This window comes from Gadus chalcogrammus, chromosome 2 (assembly GCF_026213295.1).
Source record: "Gadus chalcogrammus isolate NIFS_2021 chromosome 2, NIFS_Gcha_1.0, whole genome shotgun sequence".
In the NCBI taxonomy this organism is placed as follows: Eukaryota; Metazoa; Chordata; class Actinopteri; order Gadiformes; family Gadidae; genus Gadus; species Gadus chalcogrammus.
This window is the reverse complement of record NC_079413.1, coordinates 20725606-20744133: the sequence shown is the minus strand read 5'-3', so window position 1 is coordinate 20744133 and position 18528 is coordinate 20725606. Positions and strand designations below refer to the sequence as shown.

General features: G+C 45.0%; 2 protein-coding genes across 4 annotated transcripts in view; one reads left to right on the top strand and one right to left on the bottom strand.

Moving 5' to 3' along the window:
• The window catches only part of pctp (phosphatidylcholine transfer protein), a 53795-nt gene extending 43518 nt beyond the window's left edge, over nt 1-10277 (bottom strand). The window contains exons 1-6 of one of the 2 annotated variants that reach the window (XM_056604925.1): nt 10125-10277; nt 8974-9091; nt 6832-6911; nt 6279-6450; nt 5904-5971; nt 2832-4876 (exon numbers count right to left, since the gene is read on the bottom strand). In XM_056604925.1, the coding sequence (XP_056460900.1) occupies nt 4802-4876; nt 5904-5971; nt 6279-6450; nt 6832-6911; nt 8974-9091; nt 10125-10253 (642 nt within the window). In that variant the 5' untranslated portion in view covers nt 10254-10277 and the 3' untranslated portion in view covers nt 2832-4801. Of the gene's footprint in view, nt 1-2831; nt 4877-5903; nt 5972-6278; nt 6451-6831; nt 6912-8973; nt 9092-10124 lie in introns of those variants that run through there. The other variant, XM_056604926.1, reaches the window with a different exon arrangement.
• A 1732-nt stretch (nt 10278-12009) lies between these two features.
• Nucleotides 12010-17862, top strand: tmem100a (transmembrane protein 100a). Of its 2 annotated transcripts, none has more exons than XM_056604923.1 (2): nt 12010-12526; nt 13547-17862. In XM_056604923.1, exon 2 carries the CDS (start codon nt 13669-13671, stop codon nt 14137-14139), a length of 471 nt encoding a protein of 156 aa, XP_056460898.1. In that variant the 5' UTR covers nt 12010-12526; nt 13547-13668; the 3' UTR covers nt 14140-17862. The 2 variants fall into 2 exon arrangements, with proteins under 2 accessions (XP_056460898.1, XP_056460896.1); XM_056604921.1 differs by having other exon boundaries at nt 12011-12531.
• Nucleotides 17863-18528: the final 666 nt, after the last annotated feature.

Below are 18528 nucleotides of genomic sequence, written 5' to 3'. Positions count from 1 at the left end.
TTACTGTTGTTATTACCATTCTTTTTAAAGTTATTTTTTAAACTTGTGACCATTAAAATATCCTTCCTCAGTGGAACTCCGAAGGAGCAGGGAAACAGGTGGGGGGGCCATCCCCATGAGCGCACATAAAGCTGTAGAGTTATGTGTGTACGTAACTGAACGACTTCTGGAGGAACAGGGCACAGTGAGCATGAGCAGAGGAGGATTAAAAGAGACGACTGATTGATGTCTGTTGATTTGTTGTTGAAAATGCATGTGTCTCTTTGGACAGTAGCATCTGCAAAATTAACAACTTTTTACACTCTTTAACGCCCAAGAGCAACGCAGAGATGCATTAGAAGGGGTTATAAAACCATCAGGCTACAGCTTAACGCAGAGCACAGGAGTGAGCAAAGGAAAATAACAAAAACACCTTTAGAAAGAGCAGAAGGATTTCCCTGAAGAGGTTGGCCTCTCATATCGGAATCTATTAAATATAACTACTAAAACTAAATAATAACAATCTCAAACATACACACATACACACATACACACATGCACGCACGCACGCGTGCCCTCACACACACGCACACACACACACACACACACACACACACACACACACACACACACACACACACACACACACACACACACACATACACACACACACACGTGCACATATACACAAGTCAACACACACACACACACACACACACACACACACACACAGACACACACACATAGGCACACACACACACACACACACACACACACACACACACACACACACACACACACACACACACACACACACACACACACACACACACACACACACAGTGTTGAGAAATAGTCTCTCAGGCGTGCTGGCAGACAGAGAGGCACCTGGGAAATCGGACCAGTCGTTCAGAGCGGGTGAGCTCCTATATCACTTTCTTAAGCTAATTAGCTCAGCGCATTACCAATCACAGGGAGAGGCCGGCTCAAGCCAAGAACTATATTTTCCTTCGATTCGTGAGCAACGCACAGTGGAAAAGAGAGGTGAGTTTTCACCCAGGCATTCCTGGGAATAAAGCATAAAAAAAGGGGAGATTTTAATCGTTACTTCTATACTCAAATAAATGGATCTGTATTTGGACATGTTTAGATTCCACTTTGTTCATTTATGTAGAACGTGTTTTCTTTTTCAGGCCAGACCAAGCTATTCATAGGGGTTCACTTGACAGGATTGATTTATCACCAAATATGGCCTGTGCGTCAGGATTCAGCAAGGGGTTTCTGTTGCCCTATGGAGTGGACTCGAGAGAGATGATGTACAGTAAAGTACATCAACGTGTACCGTAACTATACCGTGACCTGAGATGAGGAAGACAGTGTTAAGCAACATCTCGCATTGGAAACTCGGGCGGTTTCAAGCACCACAATGTCACAATTAAATCAGTACAAGATTTGAATCCCTAATTACCAATAATAACCGACATTCAAAGGCTCCTATGCTTCTAAAATGGAGACAGTCGTTTCAAGAAAGAAGCCCTATATCAAGAGATAAATTATTAAAACAGATTATTTGGTAATACAAGCAACATGTTTGAAACTATTACATATCACAACATCATAATAACACGTCAGTTGAATCATTTTATACACCCCTCTGCCATGATCCTTTCATGATTCAAGAAGCAGTGAGTACAACTTTGACCACCAGAGGGGGTGAGAGGATTGCCTTGTGGGCTGCGCTCCTCAGACCAACGAGGCGGTCTGCAGGGATGACTAAAAGTCGAGTTGTTTTGATTGATCGGCTTGGCTTCGGAAATATAGTCAACCATCAATAACCGGGAGCAAAACTACTTTAACAGAGGCAGAGCCAGGTTAAACTAGTCCATAACAGACATGAGAAACTGTTTGTTACAGTGGCTCAGCTCAAGCCAAAAACATCGAAGTAAATCAAATAGAATCACGACATTATCAATATGAACACAAATATGAATATATATTAAAAAAATTAAATTTAACGACGTTAATTTTTTTTAACGCGCGATTTACACAAATTATTATTTTTGAAAAAATAACATTTTTCTTCTTTTTTATTATTATTTTTTGGGCTCAAAACAAAGAAGCAGTAGCCGGACTGCTATGTTCAAGGCGTATCTTTGTATGTTCATCGTTTAATTGCATTATAGGCTTTTTTTTTGTACCGTCCTGTTTTGATCAGTATATGCCAATGTTGTTATCAATAAAAAAAACATTTGCACAAGACAAGCCGATGCACTTCTCCATGTTGATAAGAGCATTAAAATGAGAAAAATTAATGGGACAAAGAATTCAAGGGATATTTAGCATATATAAAAAAAAAAAGATTAATTGCGATTAATCGTGAGTTAACTATGGCATTAATGCGATTAATCGTGATTAAATATTTTAATCGCTTGACAGCCCTAGAATATATACATATATACCAATGTTGGTATTGATATGCATCGATAACAACAGCAACATTTTATAGAATAAGATTGTATGTAAAAAAAAAAATATGTAACTGAAGCTAACCAAAATATAAAGATGGTAAAGTAGAGTGATGTTAAGTGTCGCATGTTGCAGGCATAATGCCCAAATCATCTGGAAATGATAAATTATTAAATGGTCCAATGGTTCATAGAGACCACAGAGTTCAAAGTGGATGAGAAGACTGGCCGTTTTCAAGTTCAGAGCGGGTCTGACTTCCGGTTGTGAGAGGAGTGAACGTGTTTGATGGCCCCAGGAGCGAAGCCTCTCGTTAGAGCTGCTCACAGCCAGGGGTACAGCCAGCACCCCGAGGACCGGGTGGGGACGACCCAGTGGACTGGGTGGGGACGACCCAGTGGACTGGGACCCAGTGGACCTCCGCAGCAAGCTGCTCCAGACCTCAAAGGACCAGAGCTTCCTCAGGAAGGACAGTCTGATCGCGTTCCGATATCCCCACCGCACTGACACGGCCCCTCTGAAAGACACCAGCACCCCTCCTCTTCTCACACTCTCTCCCCAAACCCATCCAGCATCCGCACTCCCCTACAAGTCCCTCAGAACACCCTTGCTGTTAACGTTGAACTCTTCCACATGTTTTCATATTATATCCATGTCCATGCTAGATTTTCTGGTTTTATTTGGTTGTTTTGATTTTCGCTGTAGTTTTACAATTACAATTAGGGCAATTAGCAGACGCTTTTAACCAAAGCGACTTACATCGGTTAATACACACATTGACACACCGACGGCAGAGTCAACCATGCAGGGCGCCAGCCAGCTCATCAGGATTAAGTGTCTTGCTCAGGGACATATCAACACTCAGCTAGGAAGGGCTGGGGATCGAACTAGCAACCTTTCGGTTTCAAGACAACTGCTCTACCTCCTGAGTTAAGCCCGGCCGTTTCTCTGTACTTTAAAAAGGGATATACAACAAATGCATCATCATTATTAATTTGAGTAAGGCCTTCTGTTTAATTTTCTATTCATTTTCCATCATTCATATTCTGTCTATTCGATCAAATCAGTTTTCATTCCTTCCCTTTCCTTGTTTCCAGCAAAAACATTTTTTTGACCTGAATATTTTTAACTATTTTCCTATGTCGGTTGCAAACATATTTGAAATTTTTACACTGCTGTAGTGGTATAATAGATTATAAATCTCAATGAGACCAATTTGTGAAACAACGACTAAGTAAAATACAATTTAATGGAGGAATCCAATGTATCAATAACACGATTTGGAGTGTTTGTCAAACTATCACATACGTTGATTAAACATTTTTACATTCCTTCAAAACAATGCATCCACAGTAATAATACAATAATTTATTTCCGTGAAGCAATCATGGCCTGATGCTGTAATTTCGTGATCAGGCTTACCAATGCCATCGGCCCAAATCATTCAAGTATAAAAGATAGATCATCCAGCAGAATCATGTTGCCTAGGCTACTGTGTTATCTGACTGTCATCAGTTTCATAAAATCTAATAGGTAAACTTTAGAGGGGACTTCCAGTTATCCAGCTAGTTTTCAGTGCACAACCAGACTATAAAGACTGTTTGCTTAATCCAATTAAAAAAGATTAAAACCTAGTCTACTGTTTTCCCTTTTCATCAAGAAATGTAACTATTCCACTAGAAAAATCAATTATTCCATTTGATATAAACAGACGCAGATTAGGAATTTCCCAATGATGAAAGATCCCTGCACCCTGACCCTGACCCTAACCCTAACCCTAACCCTAACACCTAGCGAAACAAACCCAAACAAATAAAATAACTAAAAACAGTAGTAAGCCAACGGGCTCCGGGTCTGAATGCAGAGAGGAATACCCAGGGCAAACAGAACATGGAAGTGCTTTGAGTTCATACAAACCCTTAATAAAGGGCAACAGATCCAGCATGCTCACTTGCATGCTCAGGCCACTTAACAGCATATTGCAATACACCACCACCCCACCACAATCGCTTACTTTTACTGCTGAAATAAGTAACTATAATAAAAACATAATAATAATAATAACTATAATAATAACTGCTGACGAACACAGCTATTTCTACAGGGAATCACTGCATTTGTATTGGGGGGCAGCATGTCAGAACTATCTGATTGGTTTGGGGTGAGGGCGGCGATACCACCCAATACTGCGTTTCGATTGGCTCGCAGACCGGCCCTTTTCTCTGCGGCAGGACGCCAATTCAAATTTAATTGAAGTCCATCGGAGTGTTGAATCCTAGCACTACACCCTAAAACACCCTTCTCTTATTCACGTGATGACAGATTGAAGATGCAGCTGCAGCTTCCATCGCCGGAGTCCTCACTTCTTCTGGCAGTGGCCGTCGTAGTTATTACACGCCTTCTTCATGTCTGTCAGGAAACCTGGGACGCCGCTCTGCGGAGAAGAGATGTCAAGGGGCATCACGCATCAACACAGCTGGACAGAGGCGGGGACTCTATGACATCATCAGGCGCCACGTTCAAGGTTCGATTGAACCCAGGGGGGCGGCGTGAGAGAGGGAGGGTCGAACCAGATAATACAAGGAGAAACAGCTGTTTGTATCCTTCACACACACACACACACACACACACACACACACACACACACACACACACACACACACACACACACACACACACACACACACACACACACACACACACACACACACACACACACGCACACACAGGCGTACACACAGGCGAACGCACACACTGCCTTGATTGTTCTAAGCCTGAACTGTCGCTTGGGAAGTGTCTGCTAAATCAAAAAACGTAAATGTAAAACACAGTCAAACGGTCACACTGGGGCCCACCGATGCGAAGAATGTATGCACTCATGGTATTGCATGGGTTGGATTGACGCCTCCACCAAATCCAACTGGATACGTCCATATTATCGATAGGACACTGATGCTCTTTGGGTAGTGCAGAATCTCCCTTTAATGACCTGCTGCCATGTGCTCTCTGCTCTGACCCCGGGATTTCCCGTCTGGGGTCTCTAAAGCACTATCTTACCTTAACTAGTTGACCTGGTCAGGTGGTTAAAAGATAGGGGATGGAAAGCAGTAGTGGACCACAGCTTGGTCTTTACAAGGCCTGTTGAATCCCAGTTTGATTCTCCCTCTCCCAGTTTGAGTCTCCCTCTCCAAATTCGAGCCACCCTCTCCAAATTTGAGCCGCCCTCTCCCAGTTTGATTTTCCCTCTCCCAGTTTGCTTATCCCTCTCCCATTTTGAATCTCCCTCTCCCAGTTCGAGCCACCCTCTCCCAGTTCGAGCGACCCTTTCCCAGTTCGAGCCACCCTCTCCCAGTTCGAGCGACCCTCTCCCAGTTCGACCCACCCTCTCCCAGTTGAAACCATCCTCTCACCCTCTGCCCACAGAGAAGTCTGATGTATTCAAACAGAGTGTGCAAACCAACCTTAGCCGCCCAGTTAACCAGCCAGGTCGGGATCATTCCTCCAGGGTTGTCAAAGTAGTTCATGAACACTGAAACAGAGCACATTTTCTGTTTATTGCCCTTGGCGCGCCTCCCAATAAAACTGTTTATTTCCTCTGTCTGTCAGGCTTCCAAAGCCAATCACAGCAACCCCACCACCATCCCTTAAAGGGCCAGTGAAACCCAAAACCACATTATTTTGGTTTTAAACGTCATCTGCGGCCATTTGAAAAATGGTTGTCATAGAAATCTATGCCATTTCATCACTGTTACTGAAATAAGAACTACATTACATTACATTACATTTATTTACTTTGTCTAAATTCCGTTATTTCTCAAACAAAACTGTTTTCCTACCTTTGGTCCCGCCGGCGCCGTCCGTTTCCATGGCGACGCTCTGCTTGTAGTCCTTGACCCTCATCACGCTGCTCTTCTCCGCCAGGGGCGTGTTGGGGGAGCTCCGGGCCAGAACCACGTAGATGGTGCGACCTTCGACCTGGATGTCCCGTCGCTTCCTGATGTACACGTACTGACGGAAGGGTCAAGGACTAGCTAACTGCTAGCTGCTACTCATGCTAAAATAGTGTTATAATAGTACGCAGCATCGTGTAACATCTTACCCTAGCTATCTCTGTGGTATACGGGGAATGGGTTTACCTAGTGATTGTTAATGCTGGGCACTTGGTTCTATGAACATCCTTATTGTACCGACAGCGATACATTGTCGTTTCTCTTTCCTCTGACAAATGTACTTATTGCCAGTCCACCTATTCTTTGTTTTCTTAATCTTTTCTTTATTGACGTGTTGCTGTGACACCAAAATCTGCCGCCTGGGATTTATAAAGTGTTATCGTCACTGAAAACGTCTGGAATATACCTGGATCCCATGAGCCAGGTATTATGAGGATACGTCCCGGTTCGACAGGGGGAAGGGGTATTTCACCTCCCAGTAGATAGCTTTGTGGCCCTCAAACTCCTTCTCCTGCAGCTCTGAAACGGGGGGACGAGGAGACACAGAATGAGTTCATAGTGCTGCTGCAACAGCCATTTTCCTCTCAACACTAGGAATGTGAAAGCCAAGCTTGTGTTATTATTTGACTCCTTAATAGGATATTGACACTCAAAACAAGACCAGGCCATAACATGAAATGGAATATGTTGTTTGACCTTAAACCAAGTGGAGATTATTGTTTTTGGAACAATCTTGCCAAGACTGCTGTAGTCAAATTTGAAAGTCGTCAAGAAAAAGGAACAGAACATTTTGAAATGAAACAACCCTAAAAGTCCCTCACTGCTCCCTCCCTCTACATTACACCTGCGTTGAGAAGAATTGGATTTCACACACTTGTATTTAACAAACAAAATGGATTCTCAAAACCAGAACTAAGAAATGGGTCAAGAGCGGTCTAAATTTGTAATTGCGGATTAATTGAATAATTCATACCCATTATGAAGCACGGTGCATTTCACTCATTAATAGCTGACGGAAGGCTCTGCCATTTCTAACAAACTACACTCGACTAACTGTAGAATCTTACCTACAGCCCTTTCTCCAAACAAGTTGCAAAAGGTCTCAGTCCTCTCTTGGTGCACTAGTCTCATAGGGCTGTACAAGGGGCAGCAAACAACCGGCATGACGAAAAGGGCGCTCGATAGGAACACATAGTGGTCCAGCCGAGGGCTGAGATGTGTTACAGACATAAGGTTGATGGATTCCCTCTGGGGGGTTGGATGTCTGCTTTAACTAATAATCAAGGTGATCCACCGATCACTTATTCACCTTCTCAATATCCAATATCCTTTCTCTCTCTCTCGTTTATTTAACCCGTAGGCGCGCGTTTCCATGTACACACACTGTGTCTGTCTCTCTCTCTCTCTCTCTCTCTCTCTCTCTCTCTCTCTCTCTCTCCCCCTCTCTCTCCCGCAGACGACCCACTAGCTACTCTGTGCTAACAGACTTCAGATGTTCTCACATCATGCGTGTCTGATGTAAGTATTGTACGCAGAGTATTGAGCCAAACCCTGGAACCACAAGGACTACTCAGTCATCACCATGCAGATCCAAGGATTGCCTTTGATCCTCTCTCTCTCTCTCTCTCTCTCTCTGAGTTCAGATGTTACAGTAACCACAACTCATTGTCATGTCACTTGGGTAAATGTGGTTCTTGCTAACAACAAAACAGCCTCCATATGAGGTTTGAAGAGCGAGACAAGCGGTGGATTGATGCGCTGTTCGCCTACTTCTGTCCATGAAGATGAAGAGGATTGCTGTGAACCTAAAGGGTGAATAACCCTGACAAGCCATTTCAGAACCGAGCCTCAAGTGACATCTCATATGGAGATGTTCAGGTGTGTGATGGGATGATCCGCCGACCAGTTGGAATAGTCTACTTTGCTTACAGTAAATCCACTGGGTAGACTGGTAGCTTGGGGCAGAATCAACATAATACCTGCTGGTACAATAGGGGCCAGTGTGAATACCATCTCTTTTAGAAAAAAAGGACAGAGTACTAGGAGGAGCTCACAGCTGGAGGCTACGTCAGGAGAGATAGGGGAACCCCTCCCAAACTGGGTGGGGAGGGATTGGAAGAGACTCAGAGAAATGTCAACAGGATTGATAGAAAGAGGTACTTTTTCCAAGAAGATGTTACTAATAGCAAATAGCAAAAGGGTCACAAAAGTGGCCCACTGAATTTTGTGTTTATATTATAAACTGGTGTTGTTAATTTGAAAAAGTTAGGCAGTTAGAGCCACTGTCACACAAATAAACCGACATTAAGAGTGCAGTGACGTTTGTTTTGATTGAATATTGTTTTGTTTGAGTCTCATGGTTCTCATGCACTAAGCCAGTAAAAAATGTAGTTAAAAATTGTTTTGTTTTTTCTGCATTCGCTTTTATTCATCAAAACAGGTAGGGTGAGGTAAGAGGTGGTTTAATAGATTGCAGGTAAGCCACATAGTAATTAATATGAATAACTAATCTTATACAGTTGGCCTACTAATCTATACATATATATGACACTTGAAGGTGAAAAGGGGCGGGGCGATTTACCTTTGACGTAGCTGTCCCACTGCTTCCGGTAGGCCAGGTCCATGTAGACGTCCGCACACTGCTGGGCTGGGCAGGCGCTCAGCACGCCAATGATCTTGTACTCGTAGAGCCCCGTCTCCTGCGAACAGGGAGCAGAATTAGTTTAACGGGAGATCTGCGGCGGCGGGCCCCCCTGCAGTACACCGATAATCCTTCATTCTTATCAGCCATCGGTTCAGCTTTACAACTTTCTATGCACCAGCCGTTTACTTTTGCTTGGGTTCTGGTTGTTGCACTTGTAACTTTTGCACTTTTTCTACAATGCATTTTTTTCACTTTCCCTATAATTTAATTTATTTCTCTATTTTATGTATGACGTTTTTTTTTTGTGAAGCACTTTTAGTCTGCCTCGTGTATGAAAAGTGCTAAATATAAATAAGTTGCCTTGCCTTGATATCGTATTTCCTTTGATTTGCTCTTTTTTAATGAATTCTGTTATTGCCATTTGTTTAATTTAATTTGTAAGGATGTTATCATTTATCTATAATCATCAATTTGTCTTTTTTTCTGCTGTTTGTGTTTCCTTCTCTCCTTATGTGGCTGTTCACCGGTATAATCCCCTTGCTGTGTTTTTTTGCAGGGATTTTATAAATGCCTGTCCAGCTCCATTTATCCCCAACCACAGCCCTCCTATTAGCAACCTGTGTTCTGCTCTTATGAAATCTGAATAGGCCAAATCTAAATCTGCAACGGTATGTCTGCACCAGCCTGAGGATTTAGATGATCGCATATCTTTATGACATGAGGTTTGATTTGCGGTTTGGAAGATGCGGTTATGATCTGATATCATTTGACAGGGAAACTGGTGCATGCGCGATGCATGGACTTGCACCGTTTCCGCATATATCCCAGTGTGACCACTAGGCAACCGTCCTTGTTTCAGGCAAAACACACGAATTGTGAATCGCATTCAAGAACACCGTTATCGTGGATGACGTTTAAATGCGCAAAGCGATGACGCATGATCTCGCTGTAGCTCGACCATTCATCTACCCGTGGAGATCGATTAGTATAATCTGACAGCTCATTCATACAGTGATCTCTGATCGTATCCGCATTGCTGCCCCAGTGCCTTTACTGGGGCCGTGTATACCCCTCAACGCTCACTTTACCTTGTCAAGGAGCCGGTAAATTTTGACACCCATGTTCTCGGTGAACAGCTCCCAGCCTCCTTCCAGCTGTGGCTCATCCAGCTCCCTCCATGCGCTGTCAAATTCCTCCTCTCCGAAGTGCAGCGACATGTTTCCAAGCTGGAACGATTCAGATCCCAGGGTCCGGGCGTATGGCGTGCTGTGGGTGGTACGGCGAGTCGTTCAGATCACAGGGTCGGGGCGTACGGTGGGCGGTACGGCGAGGGGTTCACATCCCAGAGTCCCGGCGTACGGTAGGCGGTACGGTGAGGGTTCAGATCCCAGGGTCGGGGCGTACGTTGGGCGGGACGTTGCACCAGTACGACCAGTTGGACTGGTGTTCTGTCTATATTGATATCATTTTATTTGTTTATGTTTTAATAATCATTTTGATGTGTTCGAACTTCATAGTTGTATTTATTTGTGGTATTTATTCTATTTTATTTTACTTTACAATTGTATCAGTCGTTTTATCTCGTTTATTGGCCCTATGTCCCCCTCCTGCTTTCCTATATTGTGACTTTATTTCGGAAAAACATGAAGACCTATATTCGTTAAGTTAGGGGGGGCGGGGGGGCTTCATTGTTTACCCACCAAAATAAACCCGAATACACCCCCTTGGTTCGGACCCTTGAATCCCGGACCTCTCGAGCCCGTGAGGAGCAGGCCTCCTGCTGTGACCGTTGGTCACGTGACCTCCTAGTGGCGGAGACCGGAGACGGGGCGCGCGACTTGCACACGCACCCAAGTGCGTCAGAGAGCCATTCCTGGGATATACTTAGCAGAGGAGTCTTCTCGTTTGCATTATGTCACAGCAGATAGGTGAGTCTCCCCCCAAAAACGCCCGGGCTATTTGCACATCGGTGTGGGGACTTTAAAGCCACAAATCCCCCCGGGGCCCAAGTGCCTCTGGTCAATGTTGACATAGTTTAAGTTGAAGTTTAAGTAGATACTTTATTCATCCCCTTGGGGAAATTTAGGTACCAACAGGCAGTAGTACAGTAGCCTACATTAGACAAACAACAAAATCTATTAAAAGTCAAAAAGATAATTCAATATAAAAGTAAATAGGAAGGAAGTGAGCAATATGGCACATAATAACGAAATCCATTTATTAAAGAGCCAGAAGTAGCCTAGATCAATGGCTTTAGACCCACTCCTAAAATAAGACATGGCCGCCCACACACCTGGGTGGTTCATTAAAGTTGTTTAAGTATTTTAAAAGTTTGAGTTTAAGTATTTTCCTGTTTTATTGGTAGGTTTGGTTGTGATTGTCCTGATGTAAAATGTGTGGCATTTACAACTTCTGTACAAACGTAGAACACTTGCGTGTCGCGGTGCATGAGGACGGTGCGTTGGATTCCTAGTGCGCGTGCACGTGACTGAAGAGGGGAATTGAAGAAAAAAAGCATGCAACAGGCCATGAAGTGGTCGATGTGTTCCGTGTGTACTTTTACTTTGTGGTTAATGTAGACCTAGGATGTACATTTTAGCTCTAATATAAGTGTAGCTTATGTTTTGCTAGGATAGGCCAATCAAATAAGACTAGGGTTTTTACACACTTTTCTCTGCACCCCTATAATGACTGCATGGTGAACCGGAATGACTGTGAAACCCAAAGAGAAGGGAGGCGAGATTATATCTCGTCCCACACGATCAATGGACGTCATCGATGAGGGTCTGGGTTCGCCAGAAAATCGTGACAGTTTTTAGGCTAAAGCACCAGCATCATTGAGGGCGAATCCAGTGACCAATAGACCGAGAGAGAGAGAGAGAGAGAGAGAGAGAGAGAGAGAGAGAGAGAGAGAGAGAGAGAGAGAGAGAGACGCAGTGTGTGTGTGTGTGTGTGTGTGTGTGTGTGTGTGTGTGTGTGTGTGTGTGTGTGTGTGTGTGTGTGTGTGTACGTGTACGCGCGCGCGTACACGTAAACGCGCGCCCAAGGGGTAAATAAACGAGCTCCGCACTAAGGGGTTAAGGAGGGCTCGAATAAAACCGAGCGAAAGAGTTGGAGAGCAGCAGCCAGCTACCCGGTCCCTGGTCCACGAGCAGAGCGGTTCAATGAAGATCAAAGAGACAGAGCGGAGACAGCAGAGACACCCAACTGATTAACAGCAGGGGTCCCGTCACGGCGACCGGAGACACCCGACTGATAAACAGCAGGGGTCCCGTCACGCGACCGGAGACACCGGAGTGATTAACCGTCGGGGTCCCGACACGGCGACCGGAGAGCCGAGCCAGAGCAGAAAGGAGCCCGACGCGACCGGAGGACCGGATAGACCGGAGGACCGGACCGATGGTCCGCACTGCGCTGCTCTCGGAGAAAACTCTTCAGGTGGATTAGCCGAGGACGTTCTGTTTGAAAGCGTGCGAAATGGAACCCTCCTGTAAGGTATTTAAACCATCAATTAACTGTTTTTCTTTCGTCGTTTAGAAAAGTAATAATTTATAACTTTGTTCCGTGCAACTGGTTGCACACTCTGCGGTGCTGGGTTAAGAAAGCTTGTAGCCTAGTTTGTCGTGAAACCTGACAAGATGATTAGAAACCAAACGAGTCGTTGGGACCCAAAAAGGTGCCACGTTAAATTAAAGTTACATGAGCATAGGCTATTGTTTGTAATAATTGGCCAATATCCTTCTAAAATATTCCAAAATATATGGAATATTTACCCAGAGTTTGGAAAACCCAACCCTGTGTTTGGTCAGTCTGATCGATCTATGTTTATTCTAATTTGCTCAAACATGAGAATGTAACAAAGTGTGATAGACATAAGCCTAGGTATGAAGTACTAAGCATGACTAAACCATAATTTGTTCAATGTTAATTTGTAGTTTGATACAGCCTACTTGATGTGTGAATAGGTTTGCAATACTATTTAGTTTTAGGTTCACCTACAGAAAAGAGGACCATAGCAAGGCATTTGTGCATACATGTTTTGAAGAAATTAGCCTAGGTAGGAGTAATTCCTTCATTACTGAGGGCTTTTGAATCCCACACAGGCTTAAACGCCTCATCAGGCATCATTCTACCCTAACAAGTTATTTGTGATCAACAGTCTTCATAAACAGATCCACTCCTGATCTGTTTATGAGACTGTTGATCAGTGTGACGCGGGTTCCATTCCCAGGAGCGCCCTGGTAACGTGGCGTGGCCCAGCTCTCCAGGGAATGTCTGGTTGGGCTCGGAGCCCACTCTGAGACGAGGGGCTGGGGTTGTGCAAAGAGGCTCCGTGGCGTCCAAGACGCTGAGTGCTGTTTGTCTTAAAAACGAGTGTTGCGAAAATGTGCAATCAGTGAATAGTCCCCTCGCTCCCTGGAAACATTCGGTCCGTTGAGCAACACCATGTGTGAGATTTTATGTCCCCTTTACTTTCGCGCTAACCCCGTTCGTCTTTGTCTCCTCGCAGCTTCCTGCTGAGACGACGGGAACATCGGTAGAAGAAGAGCGGATTTAAAGCCCCGGTCAACAGGAGGCGCATCAAGTAACCCTTCTTAAGGAACCCGTTTCACGCCACGAGATCTCGCCGCGATGCCCGAAGCGACCGCCAAGAGCGCCGCGATGACGGCACCGCCGTCCCCCGAGCGCGTCCCGCCGGCGGACAAACCCAACAACAACAACGAGGAGGAGGATCTCTGCGCCCCGGCTCCCGCCCCCGCCCACGTCAGCATCCCATTGGTCAACGAGCACCAGCTGACGGCGGCCACGGGTGGGGCGGAGCTGTCGTGCTACCGCTGCACCGTGCCGTTCGGCGTGGTGGTGCTGATCGCCGGCGTGGTGGTCACGGCCGTGGCCTACAGCTTCAACTCCCACGGCTCCACCATCTCCTACTTCGGTCTGGTGCTGCTGTCCGCCGGCCTGCTGCTGCTGGCCGCCAGCGTCGCCTGCTGGCGGGTGAGGCTGGGCCGCCGGAAGGAGCGGCGGCGGGAGAGCCAGACCACCCTGGTGGCCCCCCGCAAGAGCATCTTCGGCGAGAGGCTGCCCCCCGGCCAGCAGAGGTGATCGCCTGGGGGAGAGGAAACGAGACAGAACTGAGTTTGACTCAAATTGTTTTTGAGTCACGTATTTACAGAAGGGCGGACTGCTAAGGCCCCGGGAGGGGAGCCTTTAAGACCCCAGCCTCCAGGCCAGACTTTGAGCGGCTCAGAGGAGAGCTAGGCGGAACGATGGGGAAGTGTTGTACGCAGAACGCAAGGCCATTTCATTTGTCAAACAGACACAATACATCTGGCCCGCAGGGCGGGGAACCCATTCAGCCCCAGCCAGACCTCGATGAAGATGAATTATCCCTGTGTAGTGCCACGGAGAGGAAGTCAGCCATTCCTCCAGTGATACATCTGTTGGCTTCACTGGGGAAAGAAGGGGGGGAGGGAAGAGAAGGAAAAAAGGAAGAAATCCAGGAGGGTGAATCATCTAGCATGTGTCCAGTTGGACGTTTCCTAATCCTGCTGGAGCTCTGGAAGGGAAGACATTGTTAACACAGCCTTATGCCCTGGGATGGTACTTATATTAGCATGTAGTTATTAACCAGTGTTAAGAGCCATTGAAAGGTTCCTTTGTGAAGGGGGATTGATGAGGCCCGTATGAACGACATGTAAGGAGAGAAGGCGAATGCGTCAAACAGCCTCGAATGTGTATATTCATTACCTAAGCACTTTACTCAAAATTATCCAAGCTACTATCCAAACTATTCTTTGTAATGACAAAGCGTGCCGGCATCTGGTGTATTGTCTGTACCTCCTGTCGGTGTACGCAGCATATCAACGTGTACTGTGATCACTCTGCACTGCAGAATATTGTGCATGGCTCGCCTCTGAGCGGCGGAGGCATGAATTGTTAATAGACGTTCAAAAGGTTAAATAAAGCGTTCATTAGACATTCATTCATTTTTAATTATTTCATTAGGCTGAGTCGGGTCTGTTCTAAGAGCGCAGGAAGCTGTCATTAAGTTCCGAGGGACTGGGTTCATTCTAGAGCCGAATCTGAACCTCTTCTGCCTTGTAGTTCAACCATCTCTTTTCTACATTTCAGGTCGTAGTCATAATGATAATCAACAGAGAAATTCGATCATTTGAAGTAGAGTAAATCATTGCACAACATGCCGTCACACAAGGTATCCGTCTATTTGCATAGTCCTGTTTCAGCAGACCGATACCAGATGCGGGGTCAGGGGTCAAACAAACCAATAAAACCAACCAAAAACATCGTCAGTGAGCAACCACAAGATTTCTTTCCTAAATGTGTCTTTCCCATAATATGTTGTCAATACGTCATCATGTTGTAATAACACCAAGGTAGATAACATAATGAAATGAATCACAAGTAGTTGTGGCCGATGTATACATCAGCACACATTGTTGCCCTAAGCTTTACAAAGTATTTGTCGGATGGTCACACAGTCAATAAGCAGCTTCAATGTGTTCGGTTGGAATTCTGTGAGAATTTAAATGGAATTCCGTGATAATTCAGTCATATCCAGAGAAAAGACAGTTGGCACTCTGAGAATTTAAACGGAATTCTGTGATAATTCAGTTGGAATCCAGAGAAACGTCAGTTGGAATTCCGTAAGAATTCAAATGGAATTCCGTGATAATTCAGTCGGAATCCAGAGAAATGTCAGGGGTGTCAGTTGAATTCTGAGAACACCCGACGTGTGAGTCCATAGGTCGCGGCCGCTGGGAGGAAGTGGCGGGCCCTCCTGTTCGGTGAGGTTCAAAATAGCATGGATGTGGAAGTGTATAAATAGACAGCATTTGCGTTGCTATGCGTCTCTGTGACACCAGACACTACAACTACACGTTAGCTTGCGTCAGAGATGCACCTACAACACACTTTTCCTGGTCCTCTCTGTGCCAAGCCATTGGGGGTGGAGGTGGGGGTGTGTTCAGAGCTGACCACTCATTCTCTAATGAGATGAGAAGGCAAATATAGTTATAGGTAGGCTAGGCAATTTATCAAATCAGTCATATTTGTTGAAATTCTCTTTACATCCTAAAAGCAATCAATAAATCAAATGCTCTGACAATAAAAAAATAAAGGAATGTTATCTTTACAAAAGAAGCCCATACCATCATTGTCTTCCTCCCGAATGCAATGATTGGATGTCTTACCTGTCTGTCTGCTTACCTACCCGGCTTCCTAGTCACATGACCCTAGTCTTCCACAAGGCTAGGCGCAGTCCTTCTGCTAAAGCTAGCGAGCTAGTCATGTGTTTTGGGGGCGTGGCTTTGGAGGGAGGTATCTTACTCTGGCTGGTATCACCAAATCACCTAGCCTATCTTTAGGTAAAATATACATTCAAGTATCGATAGCTATGAGATGCACCATTCTTTTGTTTTACTGATACAACAGTGATACGTAACTACTATATTGATAAATAGTAGGTTGGTAGTGTTTCCTCTTCTGCTGTTCAACGCACTGAACTCTAGCTGTATTAGGGTGCTGGTGTCGTGTCTCCTTTGGGTTTTACATTCATCTAACTTCCTGAAAGTAAGATAAAAATGTCTGTGCATTGATAGTATTAGTAGTAACATAGTACTACATAGTACATGGTAGGTAGTGACCTCACCCTCTAACCGCTGTCTTTAAACATTAACCAACTACTAACAAAAGCTGAAGAACACATGGTGGTTTAGTGGTGGAAAACATCAATTGGGCGGGTTAGGTTTAAGGTGTGACCCCTAATGTGTCATGTTTGGGCCCCCGGGGGCCTGGGGGCTGGTCTGCTCAGGGGTCCCTACCTTCGTCCAAGCCCTCAAACCCCATTCATTAATTGGAGAGGAAATCTCCAGTAATGGCCCCAATAGTCATAACAAGAGCGGTTGGCTCTTTTAAGCTGGAGCTGATTGTTCCTGGGCCAAGACAGGATAAACACAATTAAAAGTAATGAGCGTCAGGAGCTTGAACTGACCGCCAAGACGCAGTGACCATGAAGCGGAAGGGAAAGCACCGCAGAAGACCGGAGACACGCAGCTCACAAGACAGCTTGAGGCCGAGTGGAAACAGCCTGGACCAGAGACAGCCTGGACCATGAAACAAATATCAGAGTGCAGAAATATTGTTCCATAGGAGAGATACATTTGATCAGACAAGAGACAGATTGAAGCAGAGCAGAGACAGATGGAAGCAGATACAGATGAAAGCAGCTTGAAACAAATTCAAGCAGCGGGGAGAGTCAATTGGACGTAGAGACTACAGACAGCAGAGTTAGCTTGAAACAGACTAGAGCGGTAGCTTGTATCAGAATACAGAAAGAGCAGAGTATAGACAGCAGATTGATACAAGTTTAAACAGACTAAAAAGTCAGTTTGAAGAGACAACAGATTAGAAACAGCAGCAGAGTACAGCCAACAGAGTAGAAACAGCAGCCAAGTAGAGACAGCAAGGTAGAAATAGCAGCAAACTAGAGACAACAGTGCAGACACAACCGAATTGAGACAGCTTCCGAGTGGAGAAAACTGAGTAGAAACAGCAGAAGAGTTACAGATTGTAGACAACACAGTAGAAACAGCAGAAGAGTAGAGACAACAGAATAGAGAGATAATAGTAAAAAAAAAAAGCTGAGTAGAAACTACTGAGAAGATACAATAGTAGAGACAACATAGAAGAGACAGCAGAGAAGAGAAACCAGCAGAGTAGAAACACCCAAAGATAAACAACAGAGACAGCAGAGAAGAGACACCAGCAGAGTAGAAACACCCAAATATAAACAACAGAGACAACAGAGAAGACACACCAGCAGAATAGAAACACCCAAATATAAACAACAGAGACAACAGAGAAGAGACAACAGCAGAGTAGAAACAACAGATACAACCAAGTAAGGCAGCAGCAGAGTAGAAACAGCAGAGACAACAGAGTGAAGACAGCAGCAGGGGAGAAACAACAGAGTAGAGACCACTTGGATCAGACCAGAGCTGGAGACAGCCCCTGCCTCTCTCTGCTCTCCCCTCCTTCGTCTCTGAGCTGTTGGATACGCTGGCCAGCCGCCACACACACATTCATCAAAGCCTCACACACAACCCCGCTACCGTGCTAAGTACCTCCTCTTGTTCAGCGAAGATTTACAGAGGTCAATATTTAATAAATCCTTTAGCATTGGCCCTCAGCCAAGGAAACTTAAATCTTCCCCAAATTGGAGTACATTAAAAGATGAAACTTCTGCATGACCTTGTTACAAAAAAAGGATCTTCTTATTGAGTGTACTTTATGAGTGAGACTAGTAAAGTTTAATGGGCTTTGGTTTTGGTTTGGAAGAGGGATTGCATTCCTTGATTCGTGAAACGGTTTGTTTAAGATAGCAATCGTCTCCTTATGTTTGGGTTTCGGATTCTTCCTCACCTCTGCTGGGAGAAGATAGATATGTTGGATTAACTTGTTGCCGTATTTACT